General features: G+C 40.2%; 1 protein-coding gene across 5 annotated transcripts in view; it reads left to right on the top strand.

The window, feature by feature from the left end:
- The window catches only part of LOC113015504 (kalirin-like), a 59,877-nt gene that overhangs the window by 18,577 nt on the left and 15,431 nt on the right, over window positions 1-25,869 (top strand). For 4 of the 5 annotated variants that reach the window (XM_026157488.1, XM_026157487.1, XM_026157490.1 and 1 more), the window contains exons 17-41: window positions 56-203; window positions 288-484; window positions 578-675; window positions 2,700-2,863; window positions 2,955-3,074; window positions 3,664-3,743; window positions 6,451-6,589; window positions 6,835-6,969; window positions 7,541-7,703; window positions 7,856-7,971; window positions 8,401-8,523; window positions 9,170-9,352; window positions 9,709-9,845; window positions 9,936-10,002; window positions 10,108-10,217; window positions 10,417-10,486; window positions 10,575-10,664; window positions 12,394-12,486; window positions 13,667-13,778; window positions 14,782-14,972; window positions 15,082-15,183; window positions 15,274-15,428; window positions 16,170-16,272; window positions 18,389-18,550; window positions 19,600-19,792. In XM_026157488.1, coding sequence (XP_026013273.1) covers window positions 56-203; window positions 288-484; window positions 578-675; window positions 2,700-2,863; window positions 2,955-3,074; window positions 3,664-3,743; window positions 6,451-6,589; window positions 6,835-6,969; window positions 7,541-7,703; window positions 7,856-7,971; window positions 8,401-8,523; window positions 9,170-9,352; window positions 9,709-9,845; window positions 9,936-10,002; window positions 10,108-10,217; window positions 10,417-10,486; window positions 10,575-10,664; window positions 12,394-12,486; window positions 13,667-13,778; window positions 14,782-14,972; window positions 15,082-15,183; window positions 15,274-15,428; window positions 16,170-16,272; window positions 18,389-18,550; window positions 19,600-19,792 — 3,251 coding nt within the window. The remainder of the gene's footprint in view (window positions 1-55; window positions 204-287; window positions 485-577; window positions 676-2,699; window positions 2,864-2,954; window positions 3,075-3,663; window positions 3,744-6,450; window positions 6,590-6,834; window positions 6,970-7,540; window positions 7,704-7,855; window positions 7,972-8,400; window positions 8,524-9,169; window positions 9,353-9,708; window positions 9,846-9,935; window positions 10,003-10,107; window positions 10,218-10,416; window positions 10,487-10,574; window positions 10,665-12,393; window positions 12,487-13,666; window positions 13,779-14,781; window positions 14,973-15,081; window positions 15,184-15,273; window positions 15,429-16,169; window positions 16,273-18,388; window positions 18,551-19,599; window positions 19,793-25,869) is intronic. The other variant, XM_026157489.1, reaches the window with a different exon arrangement.

The raw sequence follows: 25,869 nt of genomic DNA, 5'->3' as shown, positions 1-25,869 counted from the left end.
TGTAGCTTTTTGAATGTTTACATATTCCTATAACGAGTGGGTGGGTTTGTTTCAGGCCCCAGGGCAGCTCGGTGGCCCATGTGGAGTCAGTGCTGCAACAGCTGGAGGAGTCTCACGTTCAGTTGGAGGAACTTTTCCATCAGAGGAAGATCCGACTTGATGTTTACTTACAGCTGCGCATATTGCAGCAGTGCACGCTGGAGGTTCATTTACATTCTACTTTTCCATACAAATTTTCCCTCCTTGCGTGAGGTTGGAAAGGTGAACTTCATGATTGTGTTTTCCAGGTTACTGGGGAAATGGACGCCTGGAAACAAGACCTGCAGAAACAGTCCCAGGACTTCTCCACCGAGAAAATAGCATCAACAAGGCTAGCAGATGCAAACCAGGACAAGCTGGCCCAGGATAAGTTAGCACTGGGTCAGTCACGTCTAGTGGAGACGACCCCCGAGGCACTAACATTAGCACAGCAGCGCATTCACAGGTAAGCGGGCCAAGATGATGTCATCGCCCTCACTCGACACAATGATAACTCTTGACGCAGGCTTTGATTCATAGATTGGTGATTGAATTGCAGGCACATGGAACGAAGGCTGGCTATGAACAACATGATTTATGAGGTCATCCAGCAAGGCCATGACCTTCAACAGTACATCACAGAGGTTGTGGCATCAGGTAAGAAATTCACTCTCATGTAGTTTACTTTTGCTGGCTGAGGCAGTCAATTAAACTGAAACATATCGACAGAAACATACATCATGTTCTTCAGTGACGTAATGTCGGCTTTGAAAAGGGGACCCAAGATTGAGTCCTGTGGTAAGGCACAAGAAATGAAAGGTGACATGAATTTTGAATTTAAGAGGTTATTAATGGGCTGCAGTAAATACTTTAGTTTAGGGGCTCTTCAGTCATTAGTGGGGTTTTATTGTTAGCAGCTGAGAGGTTTTCTCTATAGTTTCCAGAGATAGGGTTTGGGGACATAAAGGTATTTAATAAAATCCGGGTAATGTGGTTTACAATACCTAAGAGATTCTAAGATCTGTGTATGGACACCATGAATAATGCCACGGTAGACCAAAGCCCTCATGAGCTCCCCATAGTTATAAGTAAGTGGTACTGATTTCTGATAGTGTATCACTGATGTGCTCCAGGTGTCTTAAAGTGTTTTCTAGTGATCCTTGAGTGTGTTTAGAAGTTACTTAGGGGATTGTGGAAATCCCTTAATTGGATTTTGCTTATTTATTTAATTATTCTTTAAGGGATTTCTAAAGAAGATTGCTAGTGGCTGGGGATATTCCCTCAAAGAAAGGACCTTGAGACATTTCTGTTAATCATGCCCTCAGTGTTTTAGTTAGTGTCGCCCTGTGGGGCTCAGTAGTTTCTGAAGTAATTGTGGGTTGTGATTTTTAACATTTCCATGGGGGGCTCCAGATATCTTGGGCGTCTGGTGATCATTTGAAGGTACTCGAGGTTCCAGAGATCCCTGACAGTTATGTACCCGAATAGGTTTCCAAGTACAAGTATTAATTTTTGAAATGTGCCAGTTCAGAGGTTGCTTTATGATTTATTATGATAATTCTAATATTTGACCTGGATTATAATTTCTTTAACCAGCAAGGTGGATATTATATTTGTTTACACGAGCTTTATATATTAACTTAACCAGCTCAGTACTGACCTGTCTAGGGTCAGGGTTGGGGTTGGTTTTAGCCAAATAGATGTTACATTTCAATTGTTTTATAACATTTCAGACATTTCAAATGTTTTATAGTTTGTGTGGACGTTCACCAAACCCAAACAATAAGCCTAACTCTATATGTGTCGCTGTTCACTGCGAGAATATTAAGTGGTTAAAAAAAACTTTAGCATGTTCTGTAATGTCTGCAATAAAGTACTGCTGCTGCTGAGTATGAAATGCAGTGTGACTGAATTAAATTTAGGTATTTCATTTTTCATTTAGTCAAGGACCGAAGAAGTTGTTTCCAGTCACACTTTGAGAATCTTGTCTTTAAAAGGTTCTGTTGGACTGGTTGGTTTGCAGAGACAACTGAAGGGGTAGTGATGATACTGAAACAGGCTATGTGGTCCTTGAAGTGCTTCCAGGTTTTCTGGTTTCAATCCAGGGCTTGTAGCTGTACTTGAGGGGGTTTTGGCTTTCCTTGAGGGGCTAATGAGGGCTTTGATGGCGTCAAACAGCAAAGCTGGCAAAAGGCCGAACGGGCACGAAGCAGAATAGTGCAGGACAGTGGCAATACAATGGCATGTTGATTATGTTTAACCTCCACAGAATAGAAGAGAATTGAATGCAGCAGAATAAAATAGAAATCAGTCAGCACATTTCATGCTCCTGCGTAGCCTCCGTCTGACCACTTCAGTAACACAGTGATGATATTAGGAGGGAGAAAGGGGGGGGGGGGGGGGGGGGGGCACCGAGGATAATGGGGGAGGGGGGAAAGGGGGATGGGGTTGCCATGGAAACTGTTCTCTGAAGCACACAGCTGGTCCCCATAGAAACCAGCGTATTGAATTTGCCATGGAGACACACAGACAAAACCTTGCATCGGTTCATGCATCCATACACATATGAACAGAGATATACACAAACAGCTGTCTTAATGTACTTGTGGGGATGTTAGCAGCCAAAACGCCGTCTAGGTCTAAAATGTGTATCTCTATGTATGTGTGTGTGTGTGTGTCAGGTATCGAGCTGTCCGAGGCAGAAGGAGGAATCTCCTCTCAGGTGGAGGAGCTGCAGCACCTCCTGCAGGACAAACAGAAGGAGCTGCAGCAGATTGCAGATCTCATACACACACATCTGGAACAGAATCTGCAGCTGAGACACCTGCAGAGCCAGGTTAAACAGGTAACACACACAGATGAACATGTGCCAGCTGCCAAGTGGGGACTAAAGGTGATGATGCTGACCTGTATCCGTCCCTGTGTATCTGTCTCAGGTGCTGGGTTGGATCTCTGAGGGGGAGGTCATGTTATCTTCCTGCATGTTGAATTCCAGCTGTTTGTCTGAAGCTGAGCAACTGCAAAGGGAGCATGAGCGCCTCCAACAGGCCATAGAGGTTATTGCACACACAATGCAAACTGTACACTCCAATTAGAAGAAGTAATAAAAAGGAGAATTATTAAATGGCTTCTACATCAAAACTATGCTAAGATATCAGGTTTCTAAACAGCATATAAATATGGATTTTCTCCACTCTATAGAAAAAAATATAGAAACATCTCTTAACAGTTTTTCTAAAAAAAAACACAAGACAGTAACAAACACTAAAAAAATATCTGTTCAGTATTTTAAGAAGAAAGTATTTATAGCCTTACCATAACATTGCCCTTTCTGAGTAATTTACATATAGATGTATAGATGTAAATATGTGTGACTGTTCTTCAGACTTCAGGTTATCACAACATGAAATGCATCAAAATCTGAGCAGCTTACCAGCTCAGCTAAATGGATTCCTGTGGGAAACCCTGCATGACAGCGAATAAATGACCCTGCCCTCATGCAGAGGATGAGTCTGATGTGTTTGCAGTCCATCACAGCAGTCAGCTTTAGAGGTTACCACAACAACAGGGACTCTCACACACAAAGTCCTCCCGACGGATTAACGGAAATGAAGTGAATGTGCTGTGCCTTGTCTTTTTCTCCAGTCTCTCCTTCATGCTGACTCCCTGCAGAGGACCCACCAGGTGGCCCTGGCTCTGCAGCAGAGAGCAGAGCTCTTGGTCAGGTTAGTTAATCTATTATTATTAATGCTAATTAGCTGCAAATATCAAATTATTAACCACTGGTCTCATTAATTTCCAGTAAAATCTGGCTTAAAAACATTTTTATAAAGTCTTAAATACAGACATAGCAATGCTTTATCAAGTACATAGTAACCCTTTGTACAAATAATAATAATAATAATAATAATACATTTTATTTGAGGGCGCCTTTCAGAAACCCAAGGTCACCTTACAAAAAACACAATTAATAAAAGGAACAATAGTCATAAAATACATAAAATAAGTTAAAATTACAAAACAGAGCGTGACAACAGATAAAATCAGCATTAAAGCGAGTAAGCCAGTTTAAACAGATGTGTTTTGAGCTGTGTCTTAAATACGGAGAGGGAGTCAATATTTCTTAGTGCAGGGGGAAGAGAGTTCCAGAGCCGAGGAGCAGAGCGACTGAAAGCTCTGTTCCCCATAGTAATAAGGCGTGAGGACGGAGCAGTAAGATGAATAGCAGATGATGATCTGAGAGTGCGGGAAACAGTGGTGATATGGAGCAGGTCACACAAATATGAAGGAGCAGATTTATGGATACACTTGTATGCAAGAAGTAAGATTTTAAAATTTATCCTGGCTTCTATGGGCAACCAGTGAAGCTGCTGAAGAACTGGGGTAATATGAGCACTTAACGGAGTGCAAGTTATGACCCGAGCTGCAGAATTTTGAAGAAGTTGGAGTTTATGAAGGGACCTTTTAGGGAGACCAAATAGGAGGGAATTACAGTAATCAGACTATGGACAAGGATGGCAGCAGCATGGGGAGTAAGGAAGGGACGGAGTCGGTGAATATTACGTAAATGGAAGTAAGCAGACCGTGTTATGTAATTAATGTGAGACTGGAATGAAAGAGTATTATCAAGTATGACACCCAAACTCTTAACCTGAGGGGAGGGAAGGGTGGGAGAATTTTCAACGTTAATGGAAAAGCTGTGGGATTTGGTTAAGACAGATGGTGTACCAACAAGTAAAACTTCAGTTTTATTACTGTTAAGTTTGAGGAAATTGGAGGAGAACCAGGATCTAATCTCAATAAGACAGTCTGAGAGGGAGGTAGGTGGGAGGGATGAATTGGGTTTAGAAGAAAGGTAGAGCTGGGTGTCATCGGCATAACAGTGAAAATTTATATTATATTTTCGGAATATATAACCAAGAGGAAGCATATAAATAATGAATAAAAGAGGCCCCAATACTGAACCCTGGGGCACACCAGCAGAAACAGGATAGAGAGCTGAAGAATGGGATTTAGGTTGGATAAACTGAGTGCGGTCTGAGAGATAGGAGGTAAACCAGGTAAGTGGGGTATGACTAATACCAATGGAAGCTAACCGGTTCAGGAGAATATTGTGAGAAATGGTATCAAACGCCGCACTAAGATCAAGAAGGATGAGAATGGATAGGAGACCAGAATCAGCTGCCATCAGAAGGTCATTGGTAATCCTTAACAGAGCAGTTTCTGTGCTATGATTGGGGCGGAAACCAGATTGAAATTGTTCATAGAGATTATGGTCATTGAGATGTGAATGAAGCTGGGCGGCGACAACTTTTTCAAGAATTTTTGAAATAAAGGGGAGATTTGATATAGGGCGAAGATTATCAAAGTTATTGGGGTCTGCACCAGGCTTTTTGAGAGTTGGAATAACAGAAGCCTTTTTCAGTGCTTCAGGAACAATCCCAGTGTTCAGGGAGGAATGAATAATATTGGTTATGAGAGGTGCTAAAGAGGGAAGACAGGCTTTAACTAACACAGTAGGGAGAGGGTCAAGTTGACAGGTGGATGGCTTAGATTTTTTAATGAGATTAGATACATCAGTTATGGAGGGAAGAGTAAAGCTTGAAAATAGCTGACAGGAAGACAGTGGGGTAACCAGGAAGTCTACTTCAGAGTCAGGAGCTCCTAAAGAGTTAAGTTGACGGTGAATGTCTGAGATTTTACAAGTGAAAAAAGAGATAAGAGAATTGCAAAAATCAACAGAATACATCTGGGAGGGGAATGTGTCTGGAGGTTTTGTAATTTTACTGAACAATGAATAGAGGGACCTGGAGTTACCTTCATTAGAACTAATTAAACCAGAGTAGTAAGCAGATTTGGCTGAGGCAATGCAGTCCTTATAGAACAAAACATGATCATTGTGCATTTCTTTATGTACAGTAAGTCCGGTTTTCTTGAATAGACGTTCGAGTTGGCGTCCTTTAGCTTTAAGGTGACGCAGGTCGGAGGTAAACCATGGAGCTGAACGGGAAAATGAGACAGTTCGATGTTTAAGGGGAGCAAATATGTTAAGAAGGTTATGAAGGTTGACATTATAATGACAAACGAGTTCATGAGGGGTTGAGGAGCAGTGGATAGATGGAAGGTCATGGACGGCAGATGAAAAAGTTACATAACCCCATGTATGTACTGCTAACTGTTATTGTAATTCATAAAATTATATTATACTTCACAATATTTCCGGAAATGAATCAATCAAAGCAAAAGCTTTGATCATCTGTCACCTTCTGGTGTTCTGTGTTAGAGAGAGCTCACATTTCCCAAACTGTAAAAGAATCATTTTTATAATATTCATTTTCATTATTTAACGTTAAATGATGAAAATGTTACATTTCTTCAGGAAGGCCAGCCATTAGTCTGTTTAACAACTGACATCTGCGCTTTCCTCCTTAGGTCAGGTCATTATGACCCAGATGCAGTGAGGTCTTGTGCCCAGACGGTGGCGCTACACTGGCAGACTCTGATGCTGAGGATTGAAGACAGACTTAAATTAGTTAACGCATCTGCTGCCTTCTACAGGACGTCACAGCAGGTAACGAGAGACTGTAACTGCGTCTGATAAATAAACGGTGCCAAGCACTTAACTGAGTGGTTAGCAAACTCGTAATATATTATAATTATCTTAAATGAAAAATAATTGTAATAATTTAACTATAGAACACATTGTTTTTACAAACTAACTTTTTAGGTTGTGCAAATATTTAAAATTTAAACTACAGTCAGCCGGAAATTCGTAGTATACTGTGTTTTTTCAAGTGTGTACCTGCCTGTTTCCAGGTGTGTGGTGTCCTGGAGAGTCTGGAGCAGGAGTACCGCAGGGAGGAGGACTGGTGTGCAGGAGGAGAAAGACAGCCAGAGCAACTGGTGCCACTCATCAGCAAACACATGGAACAGAAGGAGGCGTTTCTGAAGGTGAGGAGCTCTGGAAAACCACCACAAACTCCAAAATAGAAGCTGAGCATTGCTAATATTTTACGCTGAAAACGAGTCCAATCAGCTGCTGTAATCGGTCATGGTCAGGCTTTAGTGACATATCCTATTAATAGGATACTTGAATAAAGTTGAATACATTTATTTATTTTGAACAGTTTTCTTGTTCAGTGTTCATGGAAAGTTCTCATTGTATTAAATTTAGCAGTCCCAAAACATCCAGCATGAGTTTGTTTATTTTGACCAGAGCATTTATGAAAGTTGTACGATCTGGGCCAATCGTACAAGTGTTATCAAAGTACTTCCCTAATCAAGTCTTTCTACTTGGCATGCATCTTGGTAACTATTTGAGCAATTATTTGTAAGTGCTTGTGGAGAAAATGGCAAGTTAAACTTTACTAAACCTGGTAATAAAGTTTGATTTTGGATGGAGTGAGCCAAGCCTCCCACAATGCTGAAACTGTCGGCAGTAATGATCGATCATAGATATATTCGGGCTTATTCGAGTGCCATGTCTTTTTCTCATAATGTCTGTGGTGTTGGTCATCGACAGGCCTGCACTCTGGCCAGACGGAACGCCGAAGTTTTCCTCAAGTACATTCACCGTAACAGTGTCACCATGGCGACCATCTCTGGCCACAGTGTCACCGTCTCCGGGGTAACAGGGGTTGCAGAGGTCACTGGGCACTCCAGGGTGCCCGAGCAACAGGTCAAAGGTGAACAAAAATATATACATGAGAAATATTCAAGCATTTGTTGGTGTAAATACAGAATTACAGTGGAGCTGGGATCACTTCTTGAGGAACACCACACTTAATGGCAAACTATAGTGGTAATTTGACTTACCCAGATGTGTCTGTGCACTCAGGTATCCTCAGTGAGCTCCTCCAGAGAGAAAACAGAGTTCTTCATTTCTGGACTTTAAAGAAACGTAGACTGGATCAATGCCAGCAGTATCTGATGTTCCAGAGTCACGCTCAGCAGGTAGATGCGGTCTGCTAAATTATTAGCACTGTTATTCATGCTCATTAACAACAAAATCAGCAAATCATATACACTGATCGGGTGTAACATAACATTATGACCACTGACAGCTGGCTCATGTGGTCTGTTCCAACAGACAAGCTACTGTATCAAACAACTTGGATTCTCAAGCATACAAAGTTGCTTCCTTTTTCAATCTTACATGATAGTAAATTAAATATTTTTCCATTTGAAACATTGTGCTGTTGTTTTGTCCAGCATGATACATTTTTCAGTTTTCTGTTGAGTAGGTCAAAATACTAATCAGTTAACACAGTAATTGTGTTGCATGAAAAGTCTCGCATACTCTCTGGGTGTTCGCATCATATTTTGGAAATGCTGACTTTGAGTTATTAACGGACATCTGTCTAATGTGTCCTTTTGTTGTAGGCTCTGGATTGGCTACAACAGTCAGGGGACCACTACCTGGCCACACACACATCACCTGGGGCGACAGTGGCTGAGACGCAAGAACTGCAGATCCAACACAGGGAGTTCTGCATTTCTGCCAAGGTGTGTTTTTTTCCATAGTTTATTGAAATGTATATCATATTTTATCACTTTCTATGAACAGTACTTCCTAGTAAGATAATTAATTAGTTAATGTAGTCTGAGCTCATGTTTGGATTGCTCAGCAGCCTTATGATGCACACGCTGAGGGGCCAATGACCCTCTAGCCAAAGCATCTGTTTGAAAAGACTGTTAATATTTTGTTTGATACTCACAAAAGCAGAGCAGTAAACAGCTATGAACTAAGGCCATCTGTGTACCAGTCCACCTGTCAGTCAAAGAAACCATATGCTCTCATAATGCAGACTAAGTCTTAATAGGTGAGCACTTTACTCTTCAGCGTTGATTGTTTGTGCACAGAGAAAGATGCCAGAAAATCCCTTAAAGAGAAACAAAAGGCCATTATGAGATGCAAAACAACTGCTAAGAGACGTATTGTGATCAAGGAGATACTGAACAGCTACAAAGAGACCACGAGAGATGTAGAACAACCCAACAAAATTCAGAAAATCAAACCATTTTATGGATATTAAAGTATTTCCCAGCTCCATTTTGTGTCCTGAATATGATTAAAATCAGGAAAAGTGCTAGCAAGCCACATGTTGTTGTGAGGTTGAATTTAACTAAACTATGACCTTGTTTCTGTCAGCATACGCAGGAAAAGGTTCACCTGCTAATACAGCTGGCCGAGAGCATGCTGGCTAAAGGCCACGCCCACCGCACTGAGCTCCGTCGTTGTGTTTCTACGGTTGACAAACGCTACCGGGACTTCACCGTCAGGATGGGGCAGTACCGGCACCTGCTGGAGACGGCACTGGGAGGCTGCTCGCAGGTAAACGACACAAGTACTGACTGTGGAGCAGGAACTCTCCACATTTGAAAGCGAAAACATGTGAGTGAGTGAGATGTGATTCTTAGTGTTTTTGCAATAAACACATCAATATTTACTTATGTGTGAACCTTTGCATTTAAAGTTTATTTCCATGTAAAACAGGTTATGATTGAATAATTTGAAGGACTATATGATACAAATGCAGCTTTTTGAATTATTAGCAACATACAAGCTGCAAATGTGTGAAATTAGAAGGCAGATCTGTTGCTGTACTTCTATGATTATTCAGATTTAGAAAATGTATATTAAAAATAAATATAAATGTATGTGTGTTTTAGTGAGTTTACTTTGTATAGTTTTCCTCTCAGGATAATAAGGACTTGGAGCTCGAGCTGATCCCCAACAGTCTGTCAGACTCCGACCCCGAAGTCAACCTGTCCGATCCGAGCCACCAAGTCAGTGATGAGAAGAGACGTTCCGCCCGCAAGAAAGAGTGAGTACTCTGATATTACTGATATTAGTATAGATATTACTGGTAGCAGTACTACTGCAGTACTCTGATAACACCTGTGTGTGTCCTCAGGTACATCATGGCTGAGCTCCTTCAGACAGAAAGAGTCTATGTCAGAGATCTGCAGGAGTGTATTGAGGTATATTTTCAGAATTCGTGGGTTCTGATTACTGGATGTGACGCAACACAGTACTACATAATACTAAATTGTACTTTCTGCTGTTAATACGATTACCTGCTGCAGACATACCTGTGGGAGATGACGAGCGGCTCAGAGGACGTCCCGCCTGGCCTTGTAAACAAGGACGATATTGTGTTTGGAAACATCCAGGATATCTACGAGTTCCACAACAGGTACCACTAAATATCCTGCTAAATGTGCGATAACACTGCAATATTCTAATGGATGTATTACATTAGGAAACATCCAGGACATCTATGAGTTTTAAACATCTCCAAACTACATGTTTAGATATCATAGGTCCATAACTGTGATTAAAAGAATATTAAAATGCATTTAGAGAAAATTAATATTTTCTCTGTGTTTTTGCAGTATTTTCCTGAAGGAGCTGGAAAACTATGAACAGCTTCCTGAGGATGTTGGACACTGCTTTGTCACCTGGGTATAATTCTTTTTTTTTAGATGTCAGGTTGATTATTTATTTTAAACCTACAGAGCTAATGATTAATCTGTGTTTATTTCCCTATCAGGCTGATAAGTTCCACATGTACGTGACGTACTGCAGGAACAAACCAGACTCCAGTTTACTCATCCAACAACATGGCATGGCGTTCTTTGAGGTCTTTTTCAAACACCACAAACATCAACTTAACAACTTAATATTAGCCAGTAGTTTAGTTGGGTAGCACTTTATTTATCTTCATTCCAAATATTATTTTTTAAATATATAAGAGTTTCATCAATGAAAGTTTGGATTTCACTAAAACACAGCTATGTTTACGGCTTTCCTGTGTTTTCTGGACTCATGTCAAGCAAAACCTGGCAGCTTCATCTTCTTCAGCAGACTTTGAAACTTTGAGGTTGGAAATTTGTGAATGTGACACCTAATGCCACAGAAATGTAAACTAAGCTGGCGAAACCAAGGTCCCTCAATTCACTGTGGAAAAAAATAAGATCTACCTGGGATCAGTTGTCTCATTTAGAGCCCAACATTCAGATATCTGTGATTCTAGCAGTTTTGTCATTACCGTTCCCCAAGAGACAAAACAAAGTATCAACCAACCCAGAGATTAGTTCCACCACACCAGAAGTACACTCCATCAGTCAGTCACCATGTTTGACTATGAGGTTTAGACACTGAGCCAACAGAAAGAAGAAAAGCTAAATGGTCTAGATTTCCCTAGATACAGTTTCCCGTGAAAAGTCGGATCACAGAAAAAGATCTTGGAAAAATGTTGGTAAAAGCATTTGTTAACCTCCTAATATTATCCAGGCGGTGTCTTTAGAGTTAGTTTCACATCTACCCTTCTTTATGAAGAATTCCTTCTTGCTGAATGGAAATCTTACAATAGAAGAACTCCAAGGCCAAAATGCCTGTAAGAGACTTGATTTGACATTTAACACCTTCGAGCATGTTTCTAAAACACAACCCAGCACTACTGCTAAACTGTTCACCAGCAAGCTGGTGGAAGTTAATAGTTTAACACAGATGGAAGGACACGCAAATTATCCAAGATTTTCACCATCCAGAGAACCATCTCGACAGCCTGACATGAATTCAGTTTATGGACATCCAGTCTCCAGTGACTAATTAGAGGCTTAAATTAAGTAACGAATAAACAAGGAACTGGAAATTTGGTTTAGCATATCTGGGTTTCCACCACAAAAGTCATCAACCTCAGCATCTTTGAGTGATCTAGCCTACTGTAAACTGTAAGAGTTGAACAAATAAAACAGCATTACAACTTTTGTCTGGTTCTTTATTCTGATATTGATGGATGAACATAGGCCACATCTGTAACACACTGTTAGAAACCATGTTTAAATCACAGATAGCATACACATTGGGCTATTTGTGGCTAAATTACAGCACTGCTAAATGTTTTTTAGCCATCTATCGTCCAAATGCCACAACACATGTGACTTCTGGCCCAAATAACATGGACCTGTGGTTGAACTGAGACAACCAGACTCACCTTGAACTGGTCACCAGTCAAGGCTAACTGTGGTCCAAAGAAAACTGCAAAAATAGGCCAAGTTTGTGCTATTTCATGATGTGTTTGGAATTTAACAAATCCACTTTTCAAGCTCCCAAAACATCAGTTCTTGAGTTTACAGTACAGTTTACTATTTACTTGGTTCAGTTTCCCCTGTAATACTAATATAAGAGAAATAAATAAAAATAAGTGCAACCATAGGAAACATAACCAAGAAGATAAAAAAGAGCTTATGGGACCATAAAACAAAGTGTGAGTCACCAACAAATGTGGTTTGAATTTTATTGGACTGCTTTAAAGCTTGATTAATGATCTTTTATATGATCTCTAACATTTTATTTTGTGTGTACAGGAGGTCCAGAGAAGACACGGTCTAGCAAACTCCATCTCTTCGGCTCTCATCAAGCCTGTTCAGAGGATCACCAAATACCAGCTGCTGCTCAAGGTACGCCCTGAATTTCTTTTACGTTTCCCCCACATTCAAAACACACGAGAACGAAGTGTTTCCCACAGAGCTCCAAACTGTTTTTGTTTAGAAGGCTGTTAAATTTAGAGGAAGCCTCGGAAATGTTTCATCCCTCTGGCTGTTTGGAAAACACGGCGCCTCAGAGGATTTTTTCTGAGCACAGCTTTCAATCCCGAATACTTTATATGGAGCCCAGAGGACACAGCGTGTGTGCCTGGAATAATGAATGAAAAGCGCTTCGTGTCAGTTTGAAAACTTTGTTGTAACTCAGCAGCAGCAGGAGGCTGAAGGTGCCGAACACGTAACCCCCTTTAGACTGAGCTTCATTTCTTTATGTTGCCACTTTGTCTGTTCAGGGTGATGTTTTAACTGTTTTTCAAACTCTTTAATACTTCAAACCAGAGCAGTGAAGAAATATACAAAGTGAAGCTTCTGCAGGGTTGCCCTATTTTTTGCTGATGGCCATGAGGGAGGTGACTTCTGTTGTAAAACTAAGGCTGATTCTATGGAAGTCTATGAGGAAATGACTCCTCACTTGACCTCTAATTGTCTCAGTGTGTGTGTGTGTGTGTTTGGGGGGGGGAGGGGGGGGGATTATGGGGACATTGTGTTTTTCTTTTTGAACAGGTTTATTGAGATATTTGGCTTGTTTGTTTGGTGGGTTTATGGCAACATCTTGCTTGTTTTTTGGTGAGCTTTGGAGAACATCTTGCTGGCGGGTTTCTGGGGATATTTGGCCTGTTTTTGGTGCCTTTATTGGGACATATGACTGTTTCTGGCAGGCATATGAGGACATCTTGGTTGTTTGTTTGTTTTTTGGCAGTTATAAGGAGATATTTTGTTTATTTCTTAGCGTATTTATGGCGACATGCTCTTTGTTTTTTGGCAGGTTTGTGGGAATATCTGGCTTTTTTGGGGGGCAGGTTTGGGCTTAATTCTCTAAAATATCTGCAATCATATATTTTAAACATGGAGAAATGCGCTACTCTTTTATACAACTTCCTTTGCAGCTTTTTAAAAACTATTAAAATCACCCACAAACCATTATAATATAAAACTCAAACATCTTTTTATCACTGTGAAGATTTCTCACAGAGTTCAGCACTTCATTTTCCAGGGAAAACACTGATGAACCTGTATATGTGTTAATGTGATGCAGGAGCTGCTAGCGTGCTGTGAGGAGGGAAAAGGCGAGATAAAGGAAGGCCTGGATGTGATGCTGAGCGTCCCAAAGAGAGCAAACGATGCTATGCACGTTAGCATGCTGGAAGGTGACACAGAATATTTTTCACATGAAGTCAGGACATATTATGAATTGTTCCGGTCGTTATCTAATGAAGAACTTCATACAGTACTGTCAAGGAGCCACCCCTCATTTCTTTATATTCTGCTTCCAGGAAGTGAAGCTTTCTTGTGTTATTTTTAAGTGGTCTTAATCAATAGTTTTCCAGGCTTTCTGAAGGTCTCACCTGGCTTTTCAGAAGAATTTCTTCTTTGCTAAGACACTTAACAGTGACCTTTGAATCATTCAAGCATAAAATGCACCAAACTCATGTGACAACTTAGCAGAGAGCCAATTTTAAATTATGTATTTAAACACTTTGTTAAAAAACCACATCTGCTCTCATTTCTTTAGCTGAATCTGTGAAAAACACCAAAAGATAACACGGTTTGGCAGCAGAGAGGTAAAACAGTTTACAGTCATCTGTAAAACACGGTAGAGGCTCTGTCATGGTTTGGAGCCAGTGGTGTTGGAGATAGTGCTAAAATTGATAAATTATCAACACAGAAAATACCATCAGATTCTGACCCAGATAGGAAATTAATTAATAATTAATTAATAGATTGGCCTCCCCAGAGCCTGGACTTCAACATTATTGAAGTAGTGTGGGATCATGTTGACAGAGAACAGAACGAAAGGCTGAAACATCCAAAGAAGAGCTTTGAATGTCCTTCAAGAAGCCTATTCCTGAAGACGACTTAAAGAAATGACAAGAAAGCTGCCTAAGAGAGTTCAGTCTGTGCTGGAGAATAAAGGTGGTCACACCAAATATTGACTTTCAAGCTCGTTAAAATAGTAAAAGCTGTATTTGCATGTGTGTTTCGACATGTTCAAATAAATCACTGCACCTATTTCACATTTTAGTAAGTAAAAAGCAACGGGGAGTCGCTCAAGACTTTTGTAAAGTAATGTATAAACTTTAAAAGGTTAAAACTAAAAGCAAAACTTGACAGAAATGTCTTGGAGGCTCCTCACTGTCTTGTATCTTGCAGGTGTGGAGGATGGTCTGGATGTTCAGGGCGAGCTCCTGCTGCAGGACTCCTTCCTGGTTTGGGAGCCGAAGTCTTTGATCAGAAAGGGGCGGGACCGACACCTCTTCCTGTTTGAGTTGTCACTCATCTTCAGCAAGGAGATCAAAGACTCATCTGGACGGACCAAATACATCTACAAGAGCAGGCTGAGGGTAAGGACAACGTCCAGCTTTGCTCCGTTCAAATCAAAAAAGTACAAATGGAACTAATTTGGCTGAAGATATTGTACAAAGTTTCTCTTACTTCTTGTCTCTGTCTCAGACCTCTGAGCTCGGTGTAACAGAGCACATAGAGGGCGACCCCTGTAAGTTTGCACTGTGGGTTGGACGAACGCCAACCTCAGACAACAAGACAGTCCTAAAGGTGTGTGCTCCTGTCAATGAATGAGTGAGTAAACATTCATACAGTGATGGTTCGATCTAAGGAATAATCCTTCTTTTTGTTTACTTTTAGGCATCATCTTTGGAGCTGAAGCAGGAGTGGGTTCGTAGCATTCGGCAGGTGATCCAGGAGAGGCGGGGTCACTTGCGGGGGGCACTTAGGGAGCCCATCCCCCTCCCCAAGACCCCCAACCCCACGCTGGGGCGACAGCGCAGCATCAACCGCAGGTCAGCTCACACAGATGGCCTTTAAACAGTAATACTGACTCCTGACCTGTTATATCGACAGCCCTAATTCTCAGTGCTGCTAATATTTGAACTCCAAACTCCAGTGAGAAAGCACTTATTTTATTTCTGCTATTAAGATTTATGTGCTTAATATATAAAAACTGTTTGTGTCAGACTTAAGTTTACTTCCACTTGGAGTACACCTGGTCTCTGAAACCATTACAGGTTTCCAATCAATCGAATGTGGCATCCACGAAGTCCCAGCTCATGAAGGATATTCATAAGTTTCTCATGTTGGATCGGGTCAAAGGTTTTTTTCCAATTGTGTTTATGAAGCAAGCAGGAAATGTCCTTATTACTTTAAAATTACAGGAGCCCATACATAAAAGTGACCGAACGTTTTAAACATAGCCAGTTAAATCTGAAACCTTTATTACTCCTGGGTTTGAGCTGTTGGTTGGATAAATCAGGAAAGTCATGGACAACCTCTTAAGCTTTTAGAAATGTTAACAGACCTTTTATATCATTTCCTGACTTTTCCTACCCAAGAGGAAGAAAATAGTTGATGTCTTAGTCAATAAAGGAAAAAGTGCTTCAGACTTATAGTAGAAGAAATAAGAAGCGCAGACTGACGAGGAAAACAAACTAGATTAAAAGATCGCACGTAGCGTCCACATACTTTTGACCTGTGAGAGTATTTTGAACCCTAGAACACAACCCGAATGTTTTTGTTTGTTTCAGGGAGACGAGCGAGGACGCAGACAGTCTGGGTGATGCCAGCAGTCAACCCGACACCGTCTCCATCGCCTCCCGAACGTCACAAAACACCGCAGACAGCGACAAGGTAACACACACACACACACAGTCGCACGCACACTCACAGACACGCTGTGAGAGGGTGTGTCGAGCAGTCGTATGACCTCACTGCTGCTGCAGCTGGCTGGGTGTGTGTTTTTGGTGTGCTTGAGGGAGTTTCCACTATTCATGGTCGGACTCCTTCAAGAAACTTTCACTGCTCTGCTCTCCTGATGAGGTACGTTTCATTTATTTTACCCGCTTCTCATTAGTGGGGCCAGTGGCAGTGACCTCTGACCTTGGAAACTCTGACCCTGCTGGCTTGTGCTCTGATTTGTGAGACAGTTAAGAGAGGAAGGTGGACGACTTTATTTTTTACTGCGTTGGTGACTATAACACGGTGAAAAAGAAAAAATACACTTTTTTGTCACTGTGAGGAGTTAAAGGGACAGCATGTAAGTGGCGACAATAATAACGAGTCTAAATTGATCCATCAGAGCAAGAAAACATTTAAATAAGGAACATTTCTGCATTTTCATGAATTTATCCTTACAATGTTCAGCACGATATGATATATCGTGCTGAATATGAGTATTCAGAAGATTACTAGAAAAAAATTAAATGTTCATGAAAAATAAAATCCACCAAAAAGGTAAATCTTAATAAGATGTCAGAAAAAAAATGCAAAATAAACATTTTAGATATATTAAAACAATTATATACAACTATTTCAATAAAGATAAAAAATGTAAATTATAATCAAAATATTATGTTATACACAAAGTTAACATTGAAAACACTACTTTTAAATTAGTATTTTAAATAAACCTTTTATTTTAAAATAAATCTTTGGATAAAAAATACAATTTTACAGTTTTAGAAAAGATAAAATTAAAAATTAAATTTTTACAAAATAAAAATTAAATATAAAAATTAATTATCTGAAAAGTTTTTTTTCATGTTTAAAGATAAAATAACATAAAAGTATTTAGAAAATTTCTGAAAAATCCCTGTTTTATAGCTAATTAAATGAATGTAAATTAATTAATTAATTAATAAATACCAGTATACATGTGAATAAAATAATATGAGTACTGCAACCTAGTTCCTTATTGGAAATATATCCGTCTGTCCTGTCCAACTTTTTGGGCTCTCTGTCAGTCTTTGAGATCACTGTGACAGTTGACACAGCGACCTCTGACCTTTCTGACAGACCTTTGCTTCCTCCCTGAACGCACACATCTATTCACATCTGTGTTGGATTTTTTGGGGAACACCCGTCTCATTCCCTGCGGACGCTACAAGTGTTTTCTCTTCCAGCTGCAGCCCACGTGTTGGAGCTCACAGTCAGCGGTAACCACGGTGACCAGATCACATGATGTTTTATGCTGCTCTCTGGGCCAATCAGAGAAAGGCTGTTTTTGGATGATATGAGAGGCTTTCATGGTTTGTGGTTTGGTCATGTTTCTGCTGAATTGAAGTGACTTTCACTCATCAGCTCTCAGTTCGAGTCATTTAAACCCAACAGACGGCTTTTTGGTTGGCTGAGAAGCCAGAAAAGCTTGATCCATGTTTCTATATGTTTGCATATTGACCATAGATTACGTAGATATAGAAGCAGCTTATTAGCTCTCAGGAGAAAAGAAAGTTGACCCTTTTTCAGATGAACAGAATCAGCATTCTGGGATTTCCTCACCTGGATGTTTGAGCATGCATCAAGACAAACATCTCCACACTGTTGAACTTTATAGGCATAGCTCATAGTCTTGAAGTTATCTGAGACTTTGTTCTTTATTAATAGTTTATATTGTATTTAGTGTCTTTGTAATCTGGAACTCATTCCTGCCTTGCAGCTTGAAACACGTTAAGTCTTATTTTTAGCCGTCTGCAGGGAATAAAGTCATATCTCAGACTGCTCCCTCACTTTATTCTGAATTTTCCTGGTTTTATCATTTGGAGAAATAGAGGTTGTACGCTCCCAGTGAGCTGCATGGGAGTGAGGTCATGGACTCCAGGAGACACCTCTCTGCATACTGAGTGCGAATGAATGTCTGCTTCTCTCAGAGCTTGGAGCACTGATGCTAATGATGCTGTTATTATCGTTTAACAACACGGCGGTGACACCTTCCGCCTGTAAATAATCTGTCCTACCTGTCTGCGTGCAGCTGTCAGGAGGCTGCGAGTTAGTCGTGGTGTTGTTGGATTTCTCTGCCGGAGGACCGGGAGAGATCAGTGTTCGCTGCGGTCAGACGGTGGAGCTGGTGGAGCGCTCAGCAGATCGGCCCGGGTGGTGTCTGGTCAGAACCACAGATCAAACACCTCAACAGGTAATTAGCATCCAGAAGACAAAACAAAACATCCCAGCAAATAATAAACAAACTAAATGTCCCCACATGTAGCAAAACTTCCTGTCTTGCCCCACCAACCCCCACCAGTTGTGACAGATGGCCACCCCTCCCTGAGCCTCGTTCTGCTGGAGGTTTCTTCCTGTTAAAACAGAGTTTTTCCTTCCCACTGTTGCCAAGTGCGTACTCATAGGGAGTTGTCTGATTATTGGGATTTTCCCTGTATTATTGTCTTTGCCTTGCAATATTAAGCACCTTGAGGCAACTGTTGCTGTGATTTGGTGCTATATAAATAAAACAGAATTAAAATATTTATCTCTGCAGAATTATATTCATACTTTTTTCTTACACATTGTTTCACAGCGTTTGGCAAACTTGACTTCCTGATAGAAGATATCTGTTTCTATGATGCCAATTTATCTTTAAACATATTAACTTTGACTGTCCTTGTGGTCTGAAACATTTTTCTTTTCTTTTTATAAAAAAATTCTTTCTACTTCAAGTTATACATTAAGAAGTTCTGATCTTTTTAATGTCCCTTTTGGATTAAAGGAAGTTGGTAAGAAAGCTTTAAAGTTTCCGGATTAAGTTCCCTGCTGTGGTCCAGAGCAGCTGAGGGAATGAGAAAAGCACTAAAGGGTCTACTAATAGATCCAAAGTATCGTGTGCCAGTAAAAGTCAGATTTTTACTGAGGGACTTTAGATGAAAGAAACAAACCGGTTGAGCTTAGAAAATTAGCAGATTATTTTATATGATGGGTTGGACAACTGATGTAATGAATGACCTCAGACACAAGAACCTCAGATTTCTATCTAACCATTAAAACCAGTGACACACTCACTGAGTCAAAGGGGGCTGTTAAGCAGATTAGCAACAAATATCCCCATAAGTGACAAATACAATGAAGGTCCCCACGTGTAACAAAGGCAAGAAGTTATAGCCATAAGTACCGTTAAAGTGTGTGAGAGGGTTTCCTTGTTTTTCTGATGCTCAACCATCCCTCTAACATCGCTGCTGTGTTTCCTCACAGGAGGGTCTACTGCCCATGAGCACCCTCTGCCTGTCGCACTCCCACAGTGCAGCCGATATGGAGGGACTGCTCCCAGCCTCCACCACATCCTCCAGCACCTATTCTACAAGCACCACCACCTCCTCCTCCTGCAACTCATCCTCTACCACCATCACCTCCACCTCTAACTCCTCCACTGTGAGCGCCGGGAGGGGTGAGTACCCAGAGAACTTATTGCCTGTGTTCCCATCAGCCCCAAAGGGACCTGACTGTAATCACAGATATTAATGATGCTCTAACTGCTATTTGCAGGAAAAAAATCTAAAAAAGTGATTCCTGAGAAAACATACCTTCTAAAACAACAGCGTGGTCATTTTTAAACTGCTGCAGCACATCCCTTGTTTGCTCGATGTCACTTCCTGTTTAGCCAGAGGCAATTTTAAACATCCTCACGCTGTATGTGTCCCACATCCTCGCTCTCTCTCTGTGCCACCTAAATATTTAAATCCATGTTTGTAAAGTTGTAAACACACTTGAGTCCTTGAGTGCTTGTCCCATAGCTGAGCATGAAAAATTAAATGCGCTTTGTGTCTGTCAGACTCTGCCGCTTCACATTAACATCACAGCTTTATGAGCTTCAAGGAGATGGTCCACAGTAATGAGGAAACATCTCAAAATGCAGCTTTGGCTATAAGCTTCTGGGAAACTGAACTGTTAATCATAACTCTGATCATCACACAAGTCTGCAATGAAATATTTCCATCTTTTTGATCTAAATAAGACAAATTTAGGATGTTTGATTAGCCCCTTTTTCTTTTAAATGTAAATATTTAAAGAACATTTTTACCTAAATTGCAAATATGAACATTAACCTGACTATGAAATATTTTGGGTGCAGTGTATTTTTTGCATACAGGTATAACAGAATAACTTTAGTGTTTTGTTTTTTTTAACTTGAGTATGAACCTATACAAAAAGCTGAAAGATATTTAAAAAAACTGTTTTATTGATTAAAAAAATACACTGTATCGGATTCATATCGGAATCGGCAGATATCCAAATTTATGATATCGGTATCGGTATCGGACATACAAAAGTGGTATCGTGCCATCTCTAGTTCATAGTAATTAAAAACAAATGAAACAAACAACAGTTTTCACATTACCTTTCTTATAAAGCGTGGTTGTTCTATCCTTGCTGGTGTTTTCTGCCGGTATCCAACTCCATGTGTTTGCAACAAACTTGCCTTTTTTTTGCAAAACTCCAAAACACTGCCCCTAGCGTCCTGGGGCCCGTTCTTCGTACGTCGCTTACTACATCCAAGATCAAATGACACATCCAAGATCAAATCATCACGCTAACCGTGAGCTCGCTAATCCGGTTCCCCGAACACACCTGCTGTTGACGATTACTACAGCTGGACGCAGGAATGTGACATCACTGGGTGTCGTAAAAGGGGCTACGCATCGATAGTAGAAACATTGATCGGCAACCCGCTGATTGGTCGGCGAAAATGTCGAAGGGGCGTGCTCGGTATTTTCCGGCAGCAGAGCAAGAACTCATGAGTGAGGGATTTCAGGAGTTTCAGAGTTTAATTAAAACGCAAGGGAACACTGCAAAGGCTGCAAAAGCAAGGAGAGAGGGCTGGCAGAAAGTTGCTGACAAATCAAACTCGTAGGTAATTTAATAATAATAATAATAATAATGGATTGGATTTATATAGCGCTTTCCAAGGCACCCAAAGCGCTTTACGATACCACTATTCATTCACTCCCACATTCACACACTGGTGGAGGCAGCTACGGTTGTAGCCAGGCTGCCATATCGCGCCATCGGCCCCTCTGGCCAACACCAGTAGGCGGTAGGGTAGATCTATCATATGACACTATATTGTCCAATATCATATGGCATTATATTATATTATAATATGTTATATTATATCCCCTTTCACATTAGAGCCACAACAGGACCCACAAGAACATGGGAACAAGTAAAAGTGGAATACAGGAGTATTCTACAGAATGGTAATATTTATCTCTTAGATTGCTTTGCGTCTCTTGGCAAGGTAATACTGGCCTGTAATACTCTGTTAGTTTGTTCATAACAGCAACCAAGAAAAGGGCAGAGGAAAAAAAGACAGGTGGTGGTCCTGCACCCCCTCGTCAACAAGTTGGTTAAGTGAATAATACCCTCACGGGAATATCGATATCTCTCAATGAGCACACTGTCGCGCTGAGCTAAAGGATCCTGTCTATCCCGCAATATACGCTGAATTCTGAGGACTCTCCTTATCAATCTTGCACCTTCCGCAATGGGTTGGTCGCGTATACGGACAAGACATGGCTGCGACAGGCTTCCCAAATCCACCTTCGCTTTTATAGCCGTGGTCTCTCATCTTGATTACACAAAGTAATTTACTATTACTACTCTGAAATATGAATTACATCTGTAATAATCACATACATGTAATAGAATGTTAATAGTTCATTTCCCTTTTTTAGGAAATGACCTGTATGTATCTGTGTGACATCAATAAAAGGATCAAGTGCTGCATTATCTTTAGTTACATTGATAATATTTATTTATGGTGAAACAGTGGAAAAATATCGCTGTTGCTTTCGTATAAATGAAGCGGACATACCTGCGTGGCCGCGATCTAATCCTGTTTACATAAAGTAAACCTGCTCCCGAGCAGGTTTACGCTTACGGCTCTGTTGCTATGACAGCAAGTCCCGGATGAGCTTCGGGGAACCGACTGATCCAGGATCAGGCGAAATCGTCAACAATCTAATCCGGCTAACCTACTTAGCGAGGTACGAAGAACGGGCCCCTGGAGCACTTCCGTTGTGTTTTGGAGTTTGTACGTGTTTTGGAGTTTGTACGTGTTTTGGAGTTTATACGTGCTTTGTCTCTAGGGGACACTGTACTGAACATTTTATTTTGAAAATTCACTGTATTCTCTAATAAGTGTGTTATAATTTCGTGAATTTTGTCATCAGACAACAAACACAGGCTGTGTAGATTTTTTACGATTAGCCAACACACAGACTTCATTGTAACAGGAGTGACTAGTCATCTATTGTAGCTTTATTGATGGAGTCTACAATGAATAAAAATAAAAGTACCACAGATGCATAGTGGGGCCTTTTACTGTTTTACAGATACCAAAAAAAAAAAAAAAACCCCAAAGAAAACAACAAAATAAAATTAGTTTAAGTTAAAAATTAATGAAAAGTAAAACTGTCATTGTGCCAGAGAGCAGTGCAAATTGCATTAATATGTAATTTGCACACTATAAATCTAATAAACAGCTGGAAGAAGGTGTAATACAGAAATATGTGTGTCTTCAACTCTCTCAACATAAGTAGTACTCCACAGAAGGAAAATAAATGAATCCAAGCAGCTATCATACTTCACACAAGTTTCAATACATAACAAAACAAGAAACAGACTTGTCATGTCGAGTAACACGTATTGCCTTTTTAATCGTTTTTACTATGAGTAACATGACACAGAACAAAAATGCCTATGTAGTTTCAGTGGAAACAGAAAAGTGACCACAGCACTGAGTGTGGCCTCGACCTGTGTGGCAACTTTTTCCCAACTTTAATCTGTAATCTGGTTTGGCAAGGTGTTTGAAATGCGCACACACACACACACACACACACACACACACACACACACACACACACACACACACACACACACACACACCCACACACACACCCACACACACACACGGTTAAACATTGACCTGAAGGAGTTTCACACAGACAGGAATCTACAGTTTATCATCCTGACTGTGTGTGTGTGTGTGTGTGTGTGTGTGTGGCGACCCGCTGGGTGTTCTTCCTCGTTACAAACAATAGAAGCTTTAGTTAAAAATAAACTCCTTTTTAGCAGTCGTGTTTATTTTTATTCATGCTTTGTTTTGTGTTTTATGGAGTTTTATTTTATATTTTGTTCCAAATAAACTTGTTTTATTTTTCATATCATTTTACCTATTGTAAAAAAACATTTTTTATAATTTTTTAATTTGGTTTTATTATTATTATATTTTATTCATTTTATGTAGTGTTTTTTCTCACTTTGTTTATACTTCACTTGATTTTATGTAGTACTTTTATTACTCTACCATTTTATTATTACTTCGCTTATTATTTTAAATTATTTTAAGGTTTTTTCTTTTCATTCATAGGTTATTTATTTTATTACATTTATCATTGTAATTGACTTGTGTTAGTTTATTATTACTATTACTCTATAAGCCACTCCCCCACAGCATCTAAACCCACCCTCTGTGGGTTTAGATGCTGTGGCTCCACCCCCCAGACCTCTGACTCTTGTTTAGTGTCATTCAGCTGAGAGCAGAGAAACACCTCTGTCAGTCAGTCTGCCTCTTTCTTAATATCTCTCTGAATGGACTGATGTGGAAGCATGCGGCGGGGCAGAGGTGCATGCTGGGATTGTTCGGGCATTTGGGAATGGATTGTGCACGAGCGAGAGGACGAGCGAGGTGGGTTCACACTGAGAGAGTGAGAGAGAGACAGAAAGAGAGAGAGAGTGACGGGTGTTGGAGAAAATATATGGGTGTGCAATGGTTAATAAGTAATAGGTGTGTGTGTGTGTGTGTGTGTGTGTGTGTGTGTGTGTGTGTGTGTGTGTGTGTGTGTGCGCGCCTTTACAGCAAACAGCGCTGCAAGAATGTGAACGATGTGTGAATATGCATGTGTGTGTGTGTGTTGTGAACAGGACACGCAGGTTTTCCTTTTTTGTATGAAAGACCTCACACACACACAAAGTAACACAGTGCTGACAGTAGGTGTGCGTGTGTGTGTGTCCTTCAGTGATTATTTTACAATAATCAGACTGACTAACTGGTGGATTTGTTTGAGTTTTAAGCAGCCATATTCATATCCACAATAATCAGCAGAGGTCTGTCCGTAATAAGAATCTCTTGCTGTTGTTTTCAGCTGGCAAACAACAAAAATGTCAGACAGTCACAGTTTGTAAAGCATGATTTTACACTGAGACTAAATCCACATGAATGTTAGGAAATCAGCAGAGTTTCATCAACATAAAACCAAATTTGAGAGAAAAAGCAAATGAATGCCTGTTTCCATCCACACCTGCCAGGTTAATATAATTTTGACTGAGCAAAGTTTCCTAATGTATGGTCAAAACTGTTGATCAGGATGTGCCAGAACAAGATGTTTCTGTTCCTATATCTTTGATGTCGCCCTTCCACACTTTCTTCTGATTGGTGGACTTCTGGAAGCTTGCCGAGGGGCAACATTCAACCATTTGTCAGATTCAAGTCTTTTATTTTGTGTGCATGGAGACGATTGTCACCTTTCAATAAGAAACCTAGTTTAATGTCAAAAGCGTGGATTTTGTCCAGAAAGAGCGGGTAAGCATCACCACGGCAACAAAGAAATAAAGCTTTAAAGATCTGGAAGTTGTATTTTAGCCCAAACAAGCGGGGGTTTTTTGTAAATCCAACACAGGAGTTTGTAATGCCTAAACCTGACTGAAAGTCATATTTTTAAGTAATAACACCTTTAAAAAAAATAATTCTGGGTAAAACACAACTGAAATACACAAAATCAGTCAAATATTTATTTATTCAAATGCTCACTCTTTAAGGAAAATGTGCTCAGTGTAACCTGAATGTATTTCATTTGACCAGATTCCATTAAAAAGTAACATTTTACATTTTGTTACATGTAACAAAATAACATTCTTGCAAAAATACAAATTATTTGTAAAAATCTGTTGTGTGTATGATTCGAACTCGGGTCTCTGAAAATCTGAAATGATTTGCCCCGACACCACCAACCTCCTGACGTGGGCTGCTGTTATTATCTGATACACGTGCATGAATCAGAACATGGAAACACTGACGGGAAGTCTTGAAAAATGTCATCAGAAGGTTGTCTGCTCTCAGTGACGGCCATAAAAAAGAAATAATTAACTATTGACTTTAGTTTGGGGTACAGTAAATGTAGTGAACATTGTCCCATTACGTAAGAATTAAATAAACTTTAGTCTTAGACACAATGCAAGATAACTACATGAAGCTGCTTCTTAGTTATGAAAGGAAAATTCCACCAGGGTCGTTTTGAATATTTAATTATTCTCATTCAAACATAAACTAAAGGAAAAACTTCAAACAACACCCTCAAAGAAGTCTTTGTGCCCAAACTCTTCTTTCTACAGTAAAATATTGATTCCAGTAGATCTCATGTGTCAGAACTACTTGCACTAAATACTGTTATTTAGTGGTTCACC

Source organism: Astatotilapia calliptera, chromosome 23 (assembly GCF_900246225.1).
Source record: "Astatotilapia calliptera chromosome 23, fAstCal1.2, whole genome shotgun sequence".
Lineage (NCBI taxonomy): Eukaryota > Metazoa > Chordata > Actinopteri > Cichliformes > Cichlidae > Astatotilapia > Astatotilapia calliptera.
The sequence above is the reverse complement of the archived record's forward strand: the minus strand, read 5'-3'. Positions and strand labels throughout refer to the sequence as shown.